The 23,389-nt window shown below is 50.6% G+C and overlaps 2 protein-coding genes and 1 long non-coding RNA gene across 3 annotated transcripts; 2 read left to right on the forward strand and 1 right to left on the reverse strand.

Annotated features, from left to right (window-relative positions):
* Positions 1-725: 725 nt before the first annotated feature.
* LOC109758744 (uncharacterized) lies at positions 726-2,196 on the forward strand. The gene is made up of 2 exons (XR_002231872.4): positions 726-1,739; positions 1,819-2,196. It is a non-coding gene; the product is annotated as an uncharacterized lncRNA (long non-coding RNA).
* A 4,814-nt stretch (positions 2,197-7,010) lies between these two features.
* On the forward strand, positions 7,011-10,427 carry LOC109758743 (uncharacterized). The gene is made up of 7 exons (XM_020317609.4): positions 7,011-7,379; positions 8,004-8,033; positions 8,586-8,681; positions 8,849-8,966; positions 9,340-9,664; positions 9,776-9,830; positions 9,973-10,427. Exons 1-7 carry the CDS (start codon positions 7,257-7,259, stop codon positions 10,045-10,047), a joined length of 822 nt encoding a protein of 273 aa, XP_020173198.1. The 5' UTR covers positions 7,011-7,256; the 3' UTR covers positions 10,048-10,427.
* Positions 10,428-10,866: 439 nt separating this feature from the next.
* On the reverse strand, positions 10,867-12,017 carry LOC109758742 (uncharacterized). The gene is made up of 2 exons (XM_020317608.4): positions 11,486-12,017; positions 10,867-11,399 (listed from the first exon to the last, which is right to left on the reverse strand). The coding sequence occupies exons 1-2, from the start codon at positions 11,860-11,862 to the stop codon at positions 11,171-11,173; spliced, it is 606 nt and encodes a 201-aa protein (XP_020173197.1). The 5' UTR covers positions 11,863-12,017; the 3' UTR covers positions 10,867-11,170.
* Between the last annotated feature and the right edge of the window lie 11,372 nt (positions 12,018-23,389).

The following is a 23,389-nucleotide window of genomic DNA, read 5'->3' on the forward strand; positions in this document are numbered from 1 at the left end:
TTCACTCATAATTGTATTCACTTTAAAAAACATGTTAATGCATGGGGTAATGTGCATCATGGTAAAATTAAAACAACAGCAAATTTACATCACTTTTAGCCACCATTGCCAACCTTTGTCATCTTTCTTTTGCCATAATGTGTGCCTTTTTATGAGCATGTCATTTGTTTTGGTTTCTTTGTGCAACTTGTCAAAATTACTTTTTATGCACCCATGGCAAATTTAGTTTTATGGTCACGGCAAATTTGTCTTTGTGCATCATGGCATTATTTTAGTGTACAAACCATGGCATTTTATTTTTAATTTATGTAGCACAACAATTTTATATTTTCGTTGCACCACGCCAATTTTGTATTTTTTTTCTAAAGCATGCATTTTTTGCTAGTTGTCATTTATCATTGCATTTCATTTTTTCTGTAGGTAGTGTGTGGTAGTTTAACAACTACAACATAATTTTTTGCGGTGGACAATTATAACAATTGACGGCAATTTCTAGATTTTTGTGGCATTTTTATTGTTATATTTTTTTCTCAGTTTTTCAGCTGGTTTTTCTTCATTTTTTGTGTATTTTTAATGCAATGTTATTTGTTGATTTTATTTTTTATGTACATAATAGTTTCTGACTGGTTTTTTGTCACTTTTGTTTAATTTCTATTTGCAAAGGGAATTGTTTGGCCCAGCAGGCCTAACAGAAGGTCTAGCTAACGTGGGGGTGTGGGGGCAAATTTGACAAATTTGACTTATAGACGAAATCAAATCACAGAATGAACTATCCGTGAAACTATTTTACGCGGCTGACCTTTTTGTGTGACGCCCGACACGAAGGCGCCACACTACACTGTGCAACGCCTCACAGATAGGCGCTACACGGCCAGCGTCGCACCCGTGTGATCAGAAAATTACTAAGTCAGTGTGCAGCGCCTAGCTCCCAGGCGTTGCAGTAGTGCAACGCCTGAGAGCTAGGCGCCACGGGTCAGCCGCGTGAAATAGTTTCACGGACAGTTCATTCTGTGATTTGATTTCGTCTATAGGTCAAATTTGTCAAATTTGCCGGGTGTGGGGGTGGAACGTTCGGGCTGAGGGGTTTTTGGGCCGAACAAATTTGTTCGATCGATTGACCATCCAGTACGAACGAGTCATTCGGTCTGCGAGACCCCAAGACCGAACGTACGGTACTTATCGACGTCCAAAGAAAAATGCTTTGGCTGCATACGTATAATTGTTGGTAGGCTTGAGTATGTATCTTTGACCAATTCCGTCCTTCCATGTCGTATCAAATCTATTTTTTATTTTGTTAGGGTATCAAATCTATTTATTTAGGTACTTGAGTTAAGGGCATAGCGAAGAGAACAACCGGCCGATTGCGTTGGATTACCCTTCTCGCATGCAATATCTATCCATTTAATTGCTTGCCAACATTCATATTGTCTATTTATTGAGAATATCACAGATGAAACAAGAAAATAATTCAATTGATACGGGCAGATAGGCAGGAACAAACATTCTTCTTCCTTGGTCCTTCTCGGCCGCGGTCTCCATCTCACCATATAGAGGACGACCGCGGTCCATATGGTAGAGCTGATTAGAACACATATATTGTCCCATTTACAACACACATCAACCAAGCATCCATCAGATCATCGATCTCAGGTCCATGGACAAGCACAAGAGTCGCACGCGTGCACCAGCCTTGCTGCTCCCTATGCTGTTTCTCGCGTGTTTTCCCCTTTACGCTCAATGTAAGTCGCATGCACTAGCTAGCACATGCGCCATGAAGCCATTGCTTCCTAAATTTCTGTTTTGTGGCTCGCTCAACAGGCCGCCTCATCGAGGGCACGGGCGACGACAAGATCAATATACCGGGCGGGCTCTGCGTTCATCATAGAGACTGCAAACCGGGCAATTGTTGCTTCTGGTGCCTAGTGCTGGATCTGTGCTATGCATCAATCGGCGAGTGCAAGAAAGAGTGCCAAGGCCACATCGACGCGCGCCTCTTTAACCTTCCGTCGCCGTCAAATTGAGTTCCTTGATCTTGAACCGGCAACCTGTTCGAGCAGGACTAGTGGTCTAATTTGTTGTATTCTTTTGAAGTCGCCGGTAGTTGTTCTAATAATAAGAATATATATCTCAACGATTTGTTTCAATTTCTTATTAGGGAAATCTCTAATTATCAAGTTTGTTTGTTGTCCATGCTTTGGTTGTTCGTATCCTCGTTTACTTTTGTCAACACGTTTTTTTTTTTTTTGCAAGAAGCTTCCAATCTATGTATCTTCAATTATGACAGTACAAAGAACAACAGAGGTAATAAAAATTACAACCATTTCATGGACCATCTAGCGGCGCTCTACAAGCACCGGAGCGAGAACCGACGATTTGCACAGCAAATGTATAGAATTAATTAAGCCAATGGAGAAAACAAAATTGCGGTCAGCCGAGCCGTACTCATACATACAGAATCAATCAAGGAAATTAAACCAGCTTAATTGACAAGAGCCGTCCTAATTTTGCTACTTGCTGGCATGGTCGAGGAGCACCTCCAGGACAGCCATGCACTTCTCCGCTTGGTTGCCCGACGAGATGGCGTCGACCGTCCTCTTTGGTTCCCCTTGACGACACTTTTCGCAGTTCCACTGGAGGTGCCTGTTGTTGGCGTCGGCGAGGACGGCACGGACGTCATCGAGCTTTGCCTGCCTACAGTCGAGCCCACCACCACTAGTTCCGCATGATTTGGAGAAGGTGGCCGCGGCCCCGTGGAACTCGTCGGCGCACTCGTGGTGAGGAGGCTGGTGCACCTGTAGGCCGCCATCCCGGCCAGCATGTGCGCATCTGCGTCTTTGCTCTCTTTGATGGGCGAGAGGTTGGAGAAGCACGGATCGGGATATGGTGTGTCAGCGCAGGCCCAAGCGCATGCGGCCACACACATAGGGCGTGTTTGGTTGCCGTCGCGCACAGTACCCGCGTTGCATACACATCTCCACTCGGCCTGGCTCTAGAAAAACAGCCTCATATGCGACATCTGCGAGTTGTTTGGTTGCCTGCATATGGATTGCCTGCATTAGGAGATCAACTTTGGCACGTTGTTTGGTTGCCTGCATTGTCTCGGCGCATGCAACTATACGCTGTTTGGTTGCCCGCATGAGGTATGATTAAGAGCTAGCACTTGCACTTAGCACACAGGGTTAAGAGATAGCAGAGGAAGTGGGAGAAGAAATGCAGTGTGCGCCGGACCATGGCGACTGCGGTGGATAGTGGCCGTGGCGCCGTGTCCGACATGACAAGCATGGAGTCGTGGACGAGCGACCCTGTAGGCGGCACGGCGAGCGACACCGTCGGCGAACTAGTTGTGGTGCTCGCGCAAAGACAGTCGACAGAGGAGGAGAATGCAGTGTCGTCGCCATGGTATCGTCAGTGCAGTGGACGAGAGAGGAGGCCGAGATGATCAACACCGGAAATGACTCCAGTGTAGTAGGGCGAGAGAGAGGAGGCCAAGATGATCGACCCCGTCGGCGGCGCGGCGAACTGCAGTGTGCACGGAGGCAGAGGACACAAGAAAGCAGTGTGCACGCCATTGCAACGTCAGTGCAGTAGGAGGACGACAGAGAGTAGGCCGAGATGAGCGACGCCGGAAACGACTCTAGTGTAGTAGGACGTGGGCAAGGAGATCAAGAGGAAAGGCTTCGGCGTTGAGAGGGACGAATAGGAGGGCTTTGAGCAGAGGACAGAGGAGCTCGACATGGCGGCGTCCGTGCATTAGACTGCTGCTCAAAGAGAGATGAAGCTACGATCGTCGAAACCAAAAACTTATAACACGGATGTTGTGAGGAACTGGGAGATTAGGCTGCTGGTCAAAGGAAATTTCAAACGATCGATCGTGCGCAACGAATCTGACAAAATTCGTCAAGAACAGCTTCAAACGGGAAGATGAAATTAAGAATTTACGACCGACGAAACTACGAACCAATCGCCTAAATGGAACCGTAGCATCGAGGTGCATCTTTTTCGTGTAGAGCTTACCTCGAATCGAAACACTGTTGTGTAGATCGGAAGGGGCTAGGAAGAATAGAATTAGAGGGAAGGTTATTGGAGGTAGGAGAAGATAAGCACACACAGGCTGCATACCAGCTCGTATCCCACCCATCTCTCCTCGTGCAAGTGGCCCACCTTGTGCGCTCGTCTAAGCCTGGCTCGCTAGAAACTGTCGTCTGAGTGTTCCCAGCGAGTTAGGCCCAAGTGTGCTTTAAGGTTCGTGCCATGCGGGCCGCACAGTAGACACAGGCAACCAAACGGGCCACTTTCTTTCCGCGCGGGCCAGGCTGGGCCTAATGCGGGCAACCAAACACGCCCATAGTATACTGCCATATATAGTATAGATCTTTGCCCACACACGCCTGCTCCCCGGGCGTGTGCCCATCCGTGCTCCCGCGTACGTGGCTTAATTTGATTGGAACAAAATAACGCCCGGCCCCACCCTTAAAATTAGGGGGTGATTAGATTAGAAAGGAAAAAAAAAAGACAACCGTAGAATAAAATGGGAGTACAGATGGGAGCATGGGAAAGAGCGGACAAGCCGGTTCGTGCTCAAATGCCTGGCTAACTAATGTTAGCTTCTTTCTTTCTTTTTTGGCATTTAAGCTTGTGACCCTCGATTAGTCTATTGTAGCTAGGTAGCATCTTAAATTATTATTAATTAAACGTACGTAGATACGTGCGTGCACAATGGGTGAAAGCTTTACTTATTGTACAACATTAAAACCGGGCACCTTCAGAACCCTCCCGCGCACTAGACAGTCCATTTTCGCGATCACACATTTATCTGGTCGTTCAATCTGATTGGACAACAATCCGCGTCGGTCAACCGATCAGGGCTCCTGATCGGTCACCTTAAGAGTTGTCCGATCGTAGCGTACGCCTATGATCGAAGCATGTCTTCTCTGTCTGTGTAATGCACCACGCTTCAGTGAAAAAATTGCGGTTCGACAGGCAGAATTGAGAGGACCAAATGGCGAAGGGAACTCTTTCTACATCAACTAACACAACAACAACGCTTAATCGGACCATCAATTACAACCTTAAACACGGCCTGCCTTCTCAGTATTATTAATTGCCCAGCCATATGAAACAGTTCACCTTAGATTATATTGATGTGGATTACTATAGGAGCCTTCCGTCATACATTGCCAACGACCTGATTTATTCCTAGTTGGATGCTAGCTCTTTGTGGTTTCAAATATGCTTGCGACGACCCAGGAGAAGGAAAATTTACTGAAGTTGCTAGCATTTTTTGGAATTGCAGTTTTTTTAACCTATTTTTTAGTTGCCAGGAAAATACCACCATTGCTTTTCAGTTGTATGTATGTATTAACTATTTTCTCTTTCTTCCAGTTACAATGTGCAAACAAGTTGTAGACTTATGTTGTCTAGAAGTAAGTCGTTGATTGCTTATATGTTTCCATTTGGTTTAGAAAAAAAAATAAAGCTTAATTCCTGTTAATATTGCTAAACACGTATGACTAAATAGTTAAGTCTCTGACTATGTTGTTTAGTTGTTCATAACAAGGCGACATCAAAGAAGATGGACACCTTCAGCTGTCAATCAGTCGCTGGGAGGAGCCTCCTATCGACGCGTTCTTTTGCCGGGGGAGGTCCTCCAGCGAATTGAAAAGCCATAAAAATCAGAAAAACAAATATAAAACGCCACAAAAGTTACCATGTTCCTAGACATCACCCAAAAATCTTGTAAAAAAATGTCACTTCTCAAAATTAAAAAATGCCCTCATCTTAAATAATAGAAAATGCCATCCTCACAATAATAAAAATGCCATGATATTATAAATAAAAAATGACATGCTCTTATTAATATATGGCATGCCATCCTCTCACTATTTAAAATACCATCCTATTATAAACAAAAAATCCATGCTCTTATTAATAAAAAAGGCTATGCAATAAAAATAAAAAAATGCCATCCTCTCACTATTAAAAGTGCCATCCTATTATAAACAAAAATGTCATGCTCTTATTAGTAAAAATGCTATGCCATTAAAAATAAAATATGTCATCCTCTCATTATTAAAGTTAACAAAAAATGTCATGATCTTGTTAATAAAAACTGCTATGACACTATTAAAAATGTCGTAAGCTTAATGATAAAAAATGCCATCATCACAATAATAAAAATGACATGCTCTTATTAGTAAAACTTACCATATTGGTAAAACAAAATTGTCATCCTCTCAACAATAAAAATGTCACCCTCTTATAATGAAAAATTACATCCTCTTATAATAAAACTGCCTCGTGAGAAAGTCAAAAAAATATTATTTTTGGGATGAACTAAAAAACTTAAAAAAATGCCATGTTGTATATAAATATACATTTTAACATGGTGGCCACTCAAGAGAGGGCACGGGATGCGAATGATTCCTCCGGCCGAGTGGTAAAAGAAGTCTCTTGATGTCGCCGGGTAAAATCACTCCGGCCGGGATGCGAACGAAGCCTCTCAAGAGTAGCAACCTTGCTCCGCCCAAATGGGAAAAGAGAGGGCATGGGCAGCATCATCCACCGTCATGGGTGAAAGCGCGGGCCGATGGTGCCACCGGCGCATAGACTAATGGTGCTAGACCACCGGTGCGTGCACACACCCCGAAACCGGATGTGATCCAATGGGTCTAAAGCCAAAATGTGGCAGCCCATCAGCTGAACCAGCTCCATGTGCAGAGACAGCATGGCTTTGGAGCTAGGGCCAGCAAATGGTCGGAGGGAGGTTGCTATTCGACGATGATGACATGGATCGATTTCTCACTTCTTTTAGAGATGGGATCAATCTCTAGCCGCATCACATGATTCGACTCGGCAACGATTGTTTGTTTTTTGAGTAAAAGACAAGGAATTAAATAAAAGAAGAAATGAGGGGATGCTTGAGCTGGGCCTAATCTACAGCATCCACTCCCTAATGGGCCTACCATCTGGCCCGTCCAACATTCTCTCTGAGTCTCAGGTGCGTGCTCTCTGTGATTAGGACAAAAAAAGAGGTGCGTGGGTAGGAGAAAAAAGAAAGAGCGGCCGCCGGCGAGAGAGGCGGAGGGGAGGGAAGAAAGGTGCGGCCTTTCTTGCCTAAAATTCCAGCGGCGGAGGCGAATCCAGGGAGGAGGAGGAGGAGGGGGCCGCCCCTGCCCAGCTAAATCCTCGTCGTCTCTCTCGTCGTTCGTCTCCCCGATCGCCATTTCCCCCCTTCCGCGCGAGAGATTCGTCCTCCGATGCAGGCCGCCGCCTCCTGGGGCAAGGGCCTCCCCGGCCTGCGGAGCCACCTCTGCGCCGCGGCGTCGTTCCACTCCACGCCCCCCTCGCCCGCCAAGTGGAAGGGCAAGTTCGATTGCAAGGTCCGGCCGCCTCAATCTCCCCCCTCTTTTCCCATTTCCAGCGAATCCTTCCTTCCACGACCTAGTTGGATTTTGCCTTGGTAGCTAGCTAGCCACTGTGGATGCTTGTGGTTAATAATCAGTGGATGGAAAATAGATCGATCAAACTTGGCAACAGTTTGGCGATCACTGTTATCTTTCGTGTCCATACAAACTGTTCAATTGGAAGCTGTAGTAGATGCACATTTCAGTAGATAGATGGTGCTGGTAGATGCTGATTTCTTCCGCAACAAATAGTTTTGGGTTCTGAAACTAAGCATCCGAACACAGATTCTAGGTGGACGGACACTTGAATGCCAAAGTCTGAATCATGGACCACAAACTTCTTGATTGGTTTCGGCCGATGCATGGTTTCCAGTAGGATAAGCATGAACGACGAAGCTCCATGTGCACATCTGGGGTGTCCTCAACCAATTAACCTGCTGTGCTGTGATTTCAGTTCCTATTTCAACTAGTTCTAGCCTGTAAAGGACCCTGATACATGCACATTTGGCAATTAATTTATTCTTGGTCTCGGTAGGGTTATCCATATGCTTTACAAGTTACAACATCACTCCTGTTCATGTTCTTCTCATATATGTGCAGCATGAACATGGAGAACGGAAGCTATCCAAGGTATGCCTCGACACATCTCTCAACTGTAATCTGTACTGGCTGGGAACATGAGCACCATTAATGTCAAACATACTTGAAGCACAGTAGCTCAAAGCAGCAGTTTAACTTCATGCCTGATGCAACTTCCAAGATACGTCAGTAACTATGGTCGGTATAGTATTAGTAGGGACTGCAAGTTAATTGTACTAAGATAGTAAAGTGCATTTTACTTGATTTTTTTCCTCAGGGTGCTTGCATTCTCATACAGTTGCATAGAGCTCTTGGTAATGGTTTTCTAGAAACTTGGTAGCATATAAGGTTTTATTTATAGCTAGATACCAGAATTTGATCTGTCAGTATGTAATTGAGCACCTCTAGCTGTGTTATGCATTTGTTTCACTGCCATGTGTTTAGTAGCCAAAGCAAACTCAATGAGTCAATTCATCAGGCAGAAAGAAAACAGTTATAGGTTTGTACTTGATGCTTTATTTAATAGCTGCCTTACCATGATTAGGTAGCATTCAACAATTGTGATATTTTGAGATAGTTCTAATGGGATTAACTCTTCAACAGAAATATGAGCGATACGTTGTTCGTCAAAAACGAGCAGAAGGAAAGAAGGCCCTGAAAAATTACCTTCTGTATGGAAAGTCAACACCTCATGTACAGGTGAAATTTCTATTCGAGCTGTCATTTGAACATTCTTATCCTTCCTTGACTGGGATAACTAAGGCAAAAGTTTATTTCTGCAAGCATAAGAGTTGGCGGAAAACACCCAACATCCATTTATTATTGCTTGTGTACCTGAAGCCTACAGTGCACTTGTATTCCTCTAGGATGGAAGTATGGGCAGCTTTGCTAATTCGCATGACATTCCACGATTCAAAACATTCAGAAAAAGACAGGATCACAGCTCAACAAAACCTCGACAAGGAGTACACCATCAAAGAAAGGGTATGGTTCTATCTTAGCACAATAGGTCCATGTTTTGCTCTGCTGCCTTGGGAATATCCATGTGGTTATCTAGCGTTTCATGGTCTGCTATTGCCTTTTCTGCATATCTTACATAGTTCCGTCTGAGGATATGATTTATTTACACGGAGGAGTTCCGAGGGCAAACAAAACTTGTACAGCCTACAACTCAACTATATGAATTCTGATCCTTTCTGATGGCAGTGTTTCGTGCTGCTTAATGACAGTGTTTTGTTGAACTTTCATGGATTATATATAGCATGGATCCGTGATGCTGGCCATCCAGATCACTTCATTGAAGTAGCTATCACATCGTAATACTATGAAAGTTTGACGAGGATGTTCTTTTTTGTAGACAAAAAGGACAAGGCGAAGTTCTACAACTTTTTCTACGAAACCCGTTATGTGAATCCTGAAAATATTTTTGAGACCATCTTTGGTGAGCATCACCAGAGTTTTACCTGGTCCCATGCTTCATGGGAGGGTTTTCACTTCAGAGCTTCATCGTTTGGATTCAGACGGGCTGGTGAATCACGAAGACAAAGAGTTGAAAGTGAGAGCGAAGACGAAAGCGACGACGACGACACCGGTGAGACAGCCGGCGTTGGCTCACATGCGCACAGGGTCACCCTTGGATTGCCACCTCGTGGTCCACTAACCCTAGATGATGTCAAAACAGCGTGAGATTCCGTTTCGTCCTGCCTCCTCAAATTGTTGCTTGTCTCTGCCACCGTTGCAAAATGTTGCTTACCACTCACTCCGCTGGTTTTTACCCGATTTACTCCGTGCAGCTTCCGCGCGTCTGCTCTGAGGTGGCACCCTGACAAGCACCCGGGCTCTTCACAGGTAACCGACCGACTGTGAGGTGGTTTCAAAGTTGAACCAACAACAGATGCAACACTAGTTCAGTGTTGGTCACATATCAACTTGCGAGAACACATATTCTAACAGAGGACATGTCCATTCCCTACATTTGTGTTGTTCACAGGCCGTAGCCGAGGAGAAGTTCAAGCTGTGCGTCAATGCATACAACTCGCTCTGCACCGTCCTGAAGGCCGCGTGATAAGCCTCTTCCTCCACGCGTGGTGTTCTGAAGCTTGTGAACGCTATCCGCTCGTCGGTCTCCCGACCTCCCTGGAGCGCGTGAAAATCGTTCCATCACTTGTTGGGAATTGGAGCTCCTGAACGGAAGCTCAGGAGCTAGAGCTCTCTTCCCTGCATGCATCTGTTGTTTGTTCCTTTCTTGGGTATTCGTTTTCTTTCACTAGAGATTTGAGCCAACAGAGCCAAGCTCCCAACAGCATGGAAGGAGATTATGTTGTAACATGTAGAAGCAGAATCATATTTACTACCGTTCCAAGATGTAACAACAAATGATGGTTATTTCATTTGATCTCTCGATTTCGAAAGGGGAAATAAAAGGAACTTGTCTGAATGCAACAATTAAGCAGCGAGATGAAAGCTTCCTCGTTAGTATTTTGCAGTGTTGCTCTCAGATGCGATTCTTATCCTAGTGTAGTGTACATTTTGAGTAGATAAGATCTCAGATAGTAGCACAATTATACTGCTAGTACTCCCTCCGGTCATTTTTACTCTGCATATTAGGTTTGTTTGAAGTCAATCTCATCCAACTTTGACCAAGTTTATATAAAAAATTATAGACATTTTCACATAACAACACCAATATCATTAGATTCATCTTAGAATATATTTTCATATTATATTTATTAGATATTATAGATGCTAATAATTTCTAATATAAATTTGGTCAAACTTAGCAAAGTTTGACTTTCGGTAAATCCAATGTGCAGAGTAAAAAGGACGTGATGCGATGTGATTGACACGGACAGTTGCGTTATGATGAATTGATGATTAGGCCGAGTGAAAGCAAAGCAGAGTTGGTCACAATCATGGCCAACGAAGATCCTTGACATTAATGAATGTTAGCAGGCAGGCAGGCAAGCAAACAGATCCCACTCACTCTTGGTGCTGCTGTCTGTAGGACATTCTTTCTTTCTGGGTGCTGCTTGCTTGCTAATGGTGGAACACAGCACAGCACAATCGATTCGATTCGATTCGATTCTACTAGTAATCCTGATGAACAGAAGAAGCAGAGAGGAGGAGGAGGAGAAGGTAATGGTGGCAGCTAGGCTAGGGGTAGGCTAGGGGTAGGGGTAGGGGTAGGGCTAGAAGCAGAGGACTGCGACGGCGGCGGCGACGGAGAAGGCGAAGGTGGCGATGAGGAAGGCGAAGTGGATGGCCCAGCTGCGCTTGAACTTGGCGAGGTAGGTCTCGTGCGGCTCCTGGTAGGGCACCTCCACGTCGGCGGCCGCCACCACCTCCCCCGCCGACTTGAGCATCCGCAGCCGGTCCGCCGCCAGCGCCAGTGTCAGCTTGTGGCACCGCCGCTGGTACCTACTCATTATATATATGCAGTTCATTGTTACTCAACCAGATCGAATCCAAATCGATTGTAGCAAAAGAAAGAAAGAAGAAAGGACCTGAAGCCGTTGAGGCAGCGGAGGTGGTGCGCGACGGCGGCGTAGAAGGCGAGGTGGGCGAGGGAGAGGAGGCCCGCGGGGGCCCAGAGGTGGCGGCACTGGAGGCGGCCCCCGCCGGCGACGGCGGAGAGGACGAGCGCCAGGAAGAGGAAGAAGGCGAGGAAGAGGCGCCAGAGCTCCTGCTTCTGCGCGTCGGCGCTGCGCTTCTTCTCCACCGTCTTGTCGAAGTGCAGCTGCACCACCGCCCCCAGCGCCTGCGCCGCCGCCTCCCGCGCCACCACGTCCACGCCCCCGCCGGCCCCCGCGTAGGATGAAGGTTCCCCCTCCCGCGGCATCGTCACCAGCCGGTGGTGCTGCCCGTGCCCGTGCCGATCCATCGTCAGTCAGTCAGTTGACTCGGAGGGAGTGGAGTCGGGAGGGAGGAGTATTTTACTTGCTCGCGGCCGGAGCTCGGGAGATTGGAGCTGGGCAGTGGACAGTGGAGTGGTGAAGTGAAGGTGGGGAGTGAGCAGTGGCACAGACACAGAGTGCAGGTAATAAAGTTGATGCTTTTTATTTTATTCACGCCATGGGAGGATCATTGGATGCTTCTTGCGCTGGACTGGAGCGTGGACAATCATAATGACCGTGGTGAGCATTCCATTTTTTTTACTTTAGCTAGCTGTCAAGTGCAGTAGTAATTAGAATATTACACTAACGGAGGAGAGAAGATTCACGGAAGGGAAGGGAAGGGATGGGATGGGACGGGTGGCACGTGGTGAACCATCTCTGTGAGTCTCTGAATGTGAGCACTGAGAATACATCCATGTGTACAGTGTGGACGCTAGCTGCTCCGTAGAGCGCAGCTAAGAGCATCTCCAGCCGTTGGCCCCCAGGCGGTGATTTTACGCGCCCCCCGGAGCGAGCCCGCGCTAGATTGGCCCCTGGGGCTGACCTAGCTCCCAGTCATGCCCCCAGGCGCCGCCCCCCCAAGTCGCGCAATTTCAAACTTGATTATTCCCGCTCACAAAAGACGTCGCAAGTCCGACGATCTGCGGTCACAGTTCGGCGATCAGATAAATAGTTCGGCGTACAGAAAAAGAAAGGACGCGTGCGCAACGCATCACACGGCGGGGTCGGCCTCCCACGTCGGCGGAGTCGGCGTGCGCGGGTTCGGCGGTGTCGGAGCTGCTTCTGTGCTGGGCGACGTCGGCGCAGCCTCTGTGCTGCTGGGTGTCGTGGAGGCATCGTCGCTCGGGCTTGGCGGCGGCGTCGGCGTGGGCGTGGGGGTTGGCGGCGCCCGTCGACGGCAGCTGGTTCAGGATGAGGCCGCGCTCCGCCATGTACAATGCCTTGAGCTTCTCGTCGCTGCTCTGGAGCATGTCCGCCCCGCCCATCAGAAAAGCCAGGTCAGTGTTCCTCTTCTTCGTGGCGACGTTGGTCCGGAGTAGGTCGAGCTTGACGGCGATGTTGGTCATCAACGCCGACCACCTCGCTTCGGTCTTCTCTTCACGCAGGGTGGCCCGAGCCTGTGCGTCGGCGATGCAATGCTCGATGGACTCCTTCACACGCGCGGTAGCCACGTCGGTGTGTTTCCCCTTCTTGGCCCCTTTGTTGCCGTCCGGTCGCCCTTCTGACGCGCCCGGCGTCGGCGCGTCCGGCTTGTAGGTCTCCTTGGCCTTGGCGAGGGTGCGCCGGACATCCGTCCACTTCTCGCACTTCTCGATCCGCGCGAAGACGTGGAGGTACTTGAATTCTTGCGTATGCCGGCGGCGAGTAGTTGTATGGAGGGTACTGCACGCCGGCGAAGGCGGGCGAGGGCGTGCGCTGGGCTGGGTGTCCATGGGGGAAGGTGACGTTGGGGTTGAACCCCCCGTGCGCGTCGCCGTCGTCGTAGCCTGGCGACGGCGTGCATCCCCAGGGTTGCGGCGACGACGAGAAGCCGGCCGGAGAGCCGACGCTTTGCTGGCTCCAGGGCGCGTACTGGGTCTGGCCGCCGGGTGGATTCATCATCCCCACGCGAGCCGCCTCGGCTTGCTCCGCCGTCGCGAGCGCCGCGCTGTCCCGGGCCTTCTTAGCGTTGGCCCTGTTCCGCCGGTCGGTGGTCACAGCCTCACTGCGTTGAACTTCTGCCCTCCAGTCGGCGTTGGACATGCCCGGTGGCTTGGACGGCGGTGCCCTCGGCTTCCTCTGCTTCGGCTGGGCGACGGCGGCGGTCGCAGCTGTCACGGCGCGGGGGATCACGTACTTCTTCGGTGGCATGGCGGCCGCCTGGGAGGCGAGCGGGAGATTGGTGGGAGGAATGGAGAGAATGAGAGGGAAGTGGGGGGGAGCGGGAAGAAACAGCGGGAAAAGGCTCTCAACTCGCCGTCAGAGCGGCCCCACGTCCCTTTTCGCTTGTGCCGGCGCCCCAGCGCGCCGGGTTCGGCTCGGGTGCGCCGGCTGTTATTTCGGCCCAACCCGTAAAAAACAGACTTGTGGGGACGCGACTGGGCCGATTTTTACCCGCCGACGCTAAAAAATCGCCTGGGAAGGACCTGTTGGGGGGCGCGGCTGGAGATGCTCTAACTGAATAATGCAGCGTGCAATTCATCCAAGTGTAAAAGGCCGTTGCTGATAACTACCAACTGAAATGGAAAACACCTGGTTGAGCTAAACAGGAAACAAGCCTTACTACCTCTCGCTCAAATATAGTTACGGCCGCTTCTTTTGGGCAATTCTCCAAAAATTGACCCTTTCTCTAGCTTCTTTCAGAATCGTCACTTCATTTTTTCTACAATTTCTAGCTAATTAGACCTTAACTAGCTAGGAATTATAAATAAAAGGGCCATTTGTATTTCTGTCCCTAACTCGAACCACCTAATCAGATATTCCCCTAACTCGAAAGCCTGCTCAAAAATGCCCCTCCGTCGTTATGTGCACTTATAGAAATGCCCTTCTGTGCCGTTACCGTCCGGTCAAAGGCCTTTGACCGTCAACGGGACGTTTCTGGACATTTCTACCCCTCCCTCCATGTGTCACTTACGTGTGGGACCCACTCAAAGAAAAATAAAAAGAAAAGGCTCTCTCTGCCTGTCTCACTTACACGTGGGACCGAAAAGAAAAAATATCAATTTCACATGGGGCCCACATGTCATTGTTTTATTGTTTTCTGAAATGGTACTCACTTATTTATTTTAGGTGCGGGCCCACCTCTCATCTACACGACGGAGCTTGAACTCCGGCGAGCACGGGCGCTCCGGGTTTGGCTCGGGACTGTGCGGGAGCATGCTAGGGCGAGCTGTGAACGGTCCTGGAGCAAGGCGGGGTCACGGGGTGGTCTGCAAGGGCACTGGGAGTTTGTAGAGCAGCCAGGAAGCTCGCCGGCGACGAGGTCCCGTGGCAACGGCGGAAGGCGCTAGGCACGGGCAAGCTACAGAGGGGGAGGCCGAGAGGGGACTAAAGAACGTGAGCAAACACATAAGTGGCTCACTTATTTGATGAAGGCATGATCCAGGAGGCTTGGGATTCACCAAAGCGACGACCTCGTCATCCACGGCGCTCGGCGGAGCGAGGTGACGCTGACACGGTGGCTCGGGAATGAAAGGCTCCATAGCGAGGGGTCCACAGGGTCTAGAAGCACCAGATGTCGACGAGGCAGCCAAGATAGAGCATAGGGACGGCGTTGCAGAGGAGATCGAGGCGCGGCAAAGCATCATCGGAGGGGGAGAAGATGACATCAGCCACACTGATATTTTAGGTGTTATACTTCAATTAATTTGGTGTGGAAGTCAAGGACGAACAGGCGGATCCCCTGGACAAGGCTACGGGTCGTGGGGTTCCCGTTGGCTGCCTGCACGACGAGCAGCACTGGGGCGGACGGCCATGATTCCCGCGGACCACGTCTTTGTCGCGTGGCAGAGAGAAAAGAGGGCGCGCGGGGGGGGGGGGGGGGGGGGGGGGCGGTCGAGGAGGTCACAAGGGGCCGGAGCCGTGCAGCACCTCACCCCGGCGAGACTGCTGCTAGTTGCGTGCGCCCCTGCCGGAGTTGAGAGAGAGAGACAGGGAAGATTTTTTTAGGGTGGGTCCTACATGTAAGGATTAAGAGAGAGAGAGAGAGAGAGAGATTTCATTTTGGTCCCACATGTAGGTGAGAAAGGCAGAGAGAGGAGAGAGAGAGCCTTTTCTTTTTATTTTTGTTTGACTGGGTCCCACACGTAAGTGACACATGGAGGGAGGGGTAGAAATGTCCAAAAAAACGTCCCATTGACGGTCAAAGGCCTTTGACCGGATGGAAACGGAGCGGAAGGGCATTTCTATAAGGTCGCTTAACGGCAGAAGGGCAAATTTGAGCAGGCTTTGAAATTAGGGGCAAATCTGAGTAATGGGTTCGAGTTAGGGACACAGATGTAAAAGACCCAAAAAATGGAGTGGCAATTCTGGAAGAAGCTGGGGAGGGGGTCAATTCTGGGAGAATTGCCCAAAAAACTGGCCCTTAGGGCATCTCCAAAGGCGACCCAAATCGGGCATACAAAACGCCTACAAATATGTTTGAACGCACCACGGATACGAATAGGCGGGGGGGGGGGGGGGACCACCAACCGCAAGTATCAAATGTCTGCGCACATTTCAAATGGAAATTGGACAAAAAGATGAAATTCATGCAAACCGGACAAAATTGAAGGAAGTTTGTTATTTTACATTCGAATCGAACAACATTAGACAAGGTCAACTGAATTTTGAAAAAAAAACTACACGAGATACCGGGCGGTGACCTCGTACGCATGGCCTACCTGGCCGGCGGCACCTCCATCGTTGTCTGCTATGTCGCCGTCACCATCAGAGTCCGAGTCGTCATGATCCTTGTAGCAGCGGTAGGGCGCGTTGGGGCCGCAACACCCCTGATTGACCACCCACCGGTGCTCGTGACACATCCTCAACTTGCCCTTGTCGGCGACAAGGGCAGTGCCGCACAGGGACTCCGCCACCCAAATCTTGACGAGTTGGTCGCTAAGGCCGCACAGACATCTTCGCAGTGGTCCTGGACTAGTCCTCGACCTAGGCCAATGCAAGGTCGAGGTCCACAAAGATAGTCCGTGCGCGATGTCCGACGTCGCGAACATGGCCCGGCGGTGTGCATTGGGTCGCCAAACCGCCTTATCGGCCGATGTCATGGAGCTACGCGACGACGTGTTGTCATCGTCGCTGCCGAGGTAATGCAGGAGGCGCCTGTGCGCGTCCACGGGTATCGAAGAGGGCTACTCCTTCACAGCAATCGAGCACCACTGGCTTTTGGTCGAACGAGGATGCACCCCCGGCCTCTGCATCTGGACAATGCATGCATCCATATTATTAATTATTCACAAAGACCATACAAGGTGATACATCAATAATCCTGAAGTCACCATCTTGGCAACATCGTTGCTACTCCTATCCCCTTGATGAAGCCGTGCCGAATGTCCGGGCCTAATACCAAACAGACATCACACCAAAGCCTAACATCTAAAGCCGGGTATCCCATCCAAGCCACTACCAGAATTGGGTCCCACACCGGTCTGGCACACTCCCAGTGAGCACCGCACGCTGCAAGGGTCGTCACCTCCATCTTCCCTCGGTCCATCCTCAGAGCAGAATTGATGCACCAACCTCGCCAAGCCTCTCTGCCATCAACGCCACCATGACGCCAGACAGTTGCCTCCTCCTGTGCGAGTCCATCTCCAATACGCGCCCATCGTCGAACCTTCGCGGCGCCATGCCGCCGGATCCGCCGTCGGCCTTGCTGTAGATGTAACACCGCTCCTCCTCTTGTCCCCTCCAGCCAGCATGTGCTCCAAAACGATGCCCCCAGGAGGGACAACGGCGTCGTAGGTGCCATCATCGTTTGATCCGGTAGACCCAGATCTAGGATTTCCCCCGGAGCATCACGAGTGGGGCGCCATGACCTACAACAACGATGCCTCTAGAAGGGAACGACGTCATAGATGCCGCCATGACCGTAGTTGGCGCGATTTTCACCGGAAATCACGGCCCCCCGATCTCGCAGCTGACTGAAACCGAACGGAGCTTCCCCGTGAAGACCAAAGCCGCCGTCGGCACGCCGGTAGGGAGCCTCCAGCCGCCCCTCACCGGTCCTCCAAGTGCCACCGGTTGCGAAGAGCGCCATGCCAGCCATGGATCTGGCCGCCGCCGCACACGCAAGGGACGCCGCCCTACCTGCTGCTCGCGGATCCAACACCGGAGTCGCCCATGTCGCCTCCGGGTGAACCCGCAGCCCCCGCCATGACCGGCCCTCCACGCGCAGGACGAGGCACCGCAGCACCGCCGCCGGACCTGCCCGCGCGCCGCCGCGCCCCGGATGAACACGACGCCGCCGCTCGAGGACGCCCGCCCGCGCCGAGCCCTCGCACGAGGAGGGACAACGGCATCGAAGGTGCCATCATCGTCCGATCCGGTAGACCCAGATCTAGGGTTTCCCACGGAGCATCACGAGTGGGGCGCCATGACCTACAACAACGATGCCTCTAGAAGGGAACGACGTCATAGACGCCGCCATCGTCCGCCATGACCGTAGTCGGCGCCATTTTCACCGGAAATCACGACCCCCCGTTCTCGCAGCCGACTGAAACCGAACGGAGCTTCGCCGTGAAGACCAAAGCCGCCGTCGGCACGCCGGCAGGGAGCCTCCAGCCGCCCCTCACCGGTCCTCCACGCGCCACTGGTTGACACTCCGGGGTGGGTCCGAACGGGACGCCAGATCCGCGGCTTCCGACGCCCATCTCCAGACATAGACTCCACCGAGGGGAAGAGCACCATGCCGGCCATGGATCTAGTCGCCGCCGTACAGGCAAGGGACGCCGCCCTACCTGTTGCTCGCGGATCCAACACCGGAGTCGCCCATGTGCGCCTCCGGGTGATCCCGCAGCCCCCACCGTGACCGGCCTTCCACACGCAGGACGAGGCACCGCAGCACCACCGCCGGACCTGCCCGCGCGCCGCCGCGCCCCAGATGAACGCGATGTTGCCGCTCGAGGACGCCCGCCCGCGACGAGCCCTTGCGCGAGGAGGATATGGGGCCCCGCCGCCGCCAGCACCTACCGGGCTTTGCCCGGCGGCGCGGATCGGCGGCGGCGAGGGGAGAAGAGGGGCGGGGGGGCCTGAGGCACCGACGGCTAGGGTCGCTCCCTCGGTCGATCGCGGGGGGAGCGACGCGAGGGGAGCGTTTGATCTATTGGCGACGCGAGAAAACAAGAAATTCAGTGGTTTCTCCTAATACAATGCAAACAAGGAACTGGTCTAAGTTGTAAATGGGGAGAATAAGTCGATGAGCACCTTTGAAATTCAGCAACGAGCAACTTACTTGACGTGGCAGTCTTAGGAGCAGAAAAAAAGGAAGAGATTTGTTTTTTTTAATGGAGAACATACGAACACATGAAGTAGAAAAATATAAAAATGCAAAAGAGTTGGTACGGGGGTTGGATGAGCGAACCGGTGTACCACGAGCCGGGCCAACAACTGAGCCTGCCCCGCCGCCCGTGGAAGCCCAAGATCAGAAACCGGCTAGGCTACGGCCAGGGAAGGTGTTCCCACGGCACAACGCCCGATGGCCTCTAGGGCCAACCACTTGGGCCAGCCATCATGAGATCGATCTCATCTTGATGGTGGGAGCAACGCGATCGGCCATCAACGGCCACGATCCGTCCGAGCGCCATATACCGGGCGCCTCGTCATCCTGAGGAAACTTTCCAGCAGGGCAGCCATTTAACTGACACGGGCTCGAGCCCACCAACCCACGCACCAACTCTTTGGCCCTCCAAGCAAGGCTGGAGACACAAGCGCGCGCCGCCACGCTCGGCCGATGACACGCACGGGCGCTGGGTTTATATGCTGCTGCAGGAGCCTCTCCATTAGCGATGTGGTATTATATTATTTATCCGATGTTCACGAGAACGGTCTAGCAGGCGATCAGCTCAAGCCAAAACCAAACCCGTGAACATCTTCAAAAGAAAAGAAAAAACTGAACGGTGAAAGTAGATACAGTCGGCGGGGTAGGTAGGTGTTTATGTCTTTTTCTGAAAAAACTCAACTGTGAAGTATAAAACTACCACGATTCAAGTGAGGGTTCCAAATTAACAACTATCATAGTTTCAAAATTTTCAAAACGTTACCACAAAGTTGGTTTGATAGCCAAGTGTAGCATGCTAAGCGGGCCCACTATCTACCTAAGAAGTTTGACAGTCGGGTTCTCTTCAAAAATCCTATATATCTAAGAAATTCGTCCTCACTATCTTATTTTATCTCACCATGCAAGCATGTCACATCACCATATAATTATGAATAGGATACGACCCGCTTCAATATGCAACCATGCATGCAAAAGGACCCCACCATATGCAACCATGCATGGAAATATATTTCTTTATTAGGGCATCTCCAATGCCGTTCCCGCGTTGTCTGGACCGCGGAAGCCATCCAACGCCGACCTGTATTGGTTTGCGGGGCGGTCCGGTCGTGATTTCTCCCGCAAACCGGGACAAAAGTGGGGGAGGTTTGCGGGAGTCTGGATCAAATCCCAAGCCCGCTTCTGACCACCCTAGCCCACCAAAAACCCTGCCCCCTCCTACGTGCGCTCCCGTCCGGCGCCAGCTGCCCGCATTCATTCCGCTGTAGAGCGCATCGCTGAACATTGAAGACGGCTCAGGGCGGACACGGCCTCTCACTGCCTACGCCATTGAAGCGGCACGCCGGCCTAGGGCGCCACCCGCGACGCGTCTCCGGTGTCCGCGCATGTTCAGTGACGGAGACGCGTGACTGAACGGGACAAGACAAATATCTACCGCGCCTGTTCAATGCCGCTATCCAGCCGCCTGCCACTATTAAGCAGGCTCGCCGACCAAGAAACCCACTCTGGCCCCGCGCATTGACGCACTCGGATGCCTCGCCTCAACGGAATCCGCTATATAAAGGCGGCCACACCCGGCTAACTCCACACCACACTACAAGTCCCTCCACATCCTCCTCCCTTGCACTGCATTCACCATTACTGCCAGCGGGAAAGCACAGTGGGACAGTCTGTCGTCGGAGATGAAGCACGCGGTGGCCCTTGCCGCCGCCTAGCATAGCCGCCGTGCCAGGCGGATCGAGGCCGGCTTGCCGGCCAGCTCGCTCGAGGTCTCTGACGACGAGGACAACACCACGACGGAGACGGGCTCCAACGACACCGTCCCGACTCCCGCACCTCCGGTGCACACCGGCTTCACCATGGAGCAGGCGCAGACGCAGTCCAATGCCGCCATGGCGGAGGTGCAGCCTACGCCGACGCCTTTGTCGGCGCTCCGTCAGGTGCGGAGCAACGTGCCATCTACGATGCCGGCCATGCCCATTGGTATTTTCAAACGCAGCGGCTAGCCCGGCCATGGCAAGCATGACCGCAAGGCGGCTTTTGCGAACTTCACCAACACGCCGTCGATGTTGGGGGCACGCCAACCTGAGCGTCCGTGCCTGCGGCACTACCTCCCGGTCCACCAGCGTGTCTACCACTGGCAGAACTGCATCTCGGCGCCGTAGCGGAATGTCAACCTGCCGCATGGTTGGCACCTCAACCCTTACAGGGTGCCGGTGTCGGTGGTGCCTCGGTCAGCCCGCGCGTGGATGGAGGAGATCCGCCTTCGTCGTGCTGCCCTAGATTTTGAACTACACGGCTACCCGGACTACGCCGAGGACTCCTCCTATTGGGACGTGGGGTTCACATTTTTAAGATAAAGAGTGTTTCAAATTGTTGTTGCTTTAAAAAATTATTCACATTTTTAAATACGTTCACGCTTTAAAAAATGCTCACACATTCCCAAAAAAAATTCCATTTAAAAAATATACATTGAAAATTGTCCACGAAATAAAAAATCATATATTTTTTAAAACATGTGTTCCAAAAATGTTCGTCTTCAGAACATGTTGTAAATGTATAAAAAAATTCAAAAAACAAAAAATGTTCAATTTTATTTAAAAAATTAAAGAAATATTCACGTTTTCTGAAAAGTACAAAATAAAACCGATTGAAAAGCGAAACCGTGTAATCAGATCTCATCCGATGGCAACTTCACTCCTTCAGGAGGAACACGACCATTAGTGCCACGGGCTCGAGCCCACCAACCCACGTACCAACTCCCTGGCCCTCCAAGGCTGGAGTCACAAGCGCACGCCACCACGCTCGGCCGACGCGCACCGCGGGTGCTGGGTTTATATGCTGGTGCGGGAGTCACTCGTCTAGCGAGGTGGTACTATTGCCATTCGTCCTCTGTCTCCGGTGGACAGCGTGTGGCCAGTAGGCTGCAAGAAAAGCTCGAAGCTCGTGAGCCGCTCGAGATCGACTCGTTTTTTGACTCGATTCGAGATCGACTCTAAAAGAAACGAGCTGAGTTTGAACACTTTGTGTAGATCGACCGAGAAACGAGCCGATCTTGAGCCAATGTTGGCTCGCTCAATTTTAGCTCGATAGCTCGACAGAATATCATTATATTAAATGATCATGCCATATATTAAATGGAAATAAGATAATTTGTTACCATATATGTTGTCCATAATTTTTTTCCATTTTATTTACCAATGAATATGGAAACTTAATTAAGTGCAGAGAAGATTTAGGTCTAATTATGGCACGTGGTCGACTATGTGTTAAATATCCTATATTTTTGACAAAGGTTCCTAGTATATTCGCCTTATTTTTTTGTTTTTCATTCATAGTTTTATAATTTTTACCATCTTATATAGCTCGAAACTAGCTCGAGATCGACTCGAGATCGTTACAAGCTGAGCACGAGTCATGTTCTACAGGTCGATCATGAGCTTCGCTCAGTTTGAGCTCGCTCGAATTTTCATATGAGTTGAGCTGAGCCAACTCCAACTCGTTCGAGCTCGACTCGTTTGCAGCCCTAGTGGCCAGTGAATGCTTCCCTTCCCTTCTGGAGTATCAATATCGGCCACTCAGGTCCAACCCAAAGTGCTGTTGTAGTGAAAATTTCTACGTCTTATCTTTTTTTTTTCGGGAGCTACTATTTTCATCCTGTTACAGTAAAGTTCATGCACGGTTGCAAATGTCACGTGCATGTGCGAAATTTTCTGTAGTGTTAGTTGGTACTACCATTAGTATATTTACGTCATTGCTAAGCTTGCATCCTTTGGCAATCCCATTTTTACACATTAGAGCATCTACAACCACGATAGGCAAATTCCGGTCCACCCGCGGACGTGTCGGGACGCACCCGTAGACAGTGACCGACGAGGCTTAAATTTCACTATTTGCAACCACAACCCCTATATTTAGAACAACAAATACATGCACGCCGGTCATTTTGAAAGTTTTAGTTCGTGTTGGACCGGCGGGTTGTTTAAACACCAAATAAATTGTTCGTATTTGATTTTCAGTGTAGAAAATCCGTGTTGGGCCGGCATGGTTGGGGTTTTTAGTCCCAACTCGCCGACGGAGGTGCGATGCGACTTGCTTAAATAGCCACGTCGTGCAAAGCGTCAAACTTCTCTCTCTTAGTAGGGGCTATCAATGCTCGCTTTGATGAGGATATGAATTAGAACCCTTCTCAAGGCACGTATTGATGCCCCCTACTAACAGTGAGGGAGTTGTGTTTTAAGTATGAGATCTCTTTTTGCATCATTTCATCAAGCTACTTAGAAAAAATAATCGAAAAACCTAGTTGAACAATGTGTCGTACACATAAAAGGTAAGGTTTGGTGCAATTTTTGTTGGGGTCGGGCTATCAGGTCCGACATGGCGGACGCGTCCGGTCGCGTCCACCACGCTCCGGATCCACCCCAGATCTGGGTTCAATATGAGGGGTGCCAGTCAGCCTGGGCATCTGAGACTGGTTTGAGGCGCTCGTTTGAGTCGCTTTTTTTTGACCGATCACTGACGTGGTCGTCCGCCCAGTCGTTTGAGAC

This window comes from Aegilops tauschii, chromosome 2, assembly GCF_002575655.3.
Source record: "Aegilops tauschii subsp. strangulata cultivar AL8/78 chromosome 2, Aet v6.0, whole genome shotgun sequence".
Lineage (NCBI taxonomy): Eukaryota > Viridiplantae > Streptophyta > Magnoliopsida > Poales > Poaceae > Aegilops > Aegilops tauschii.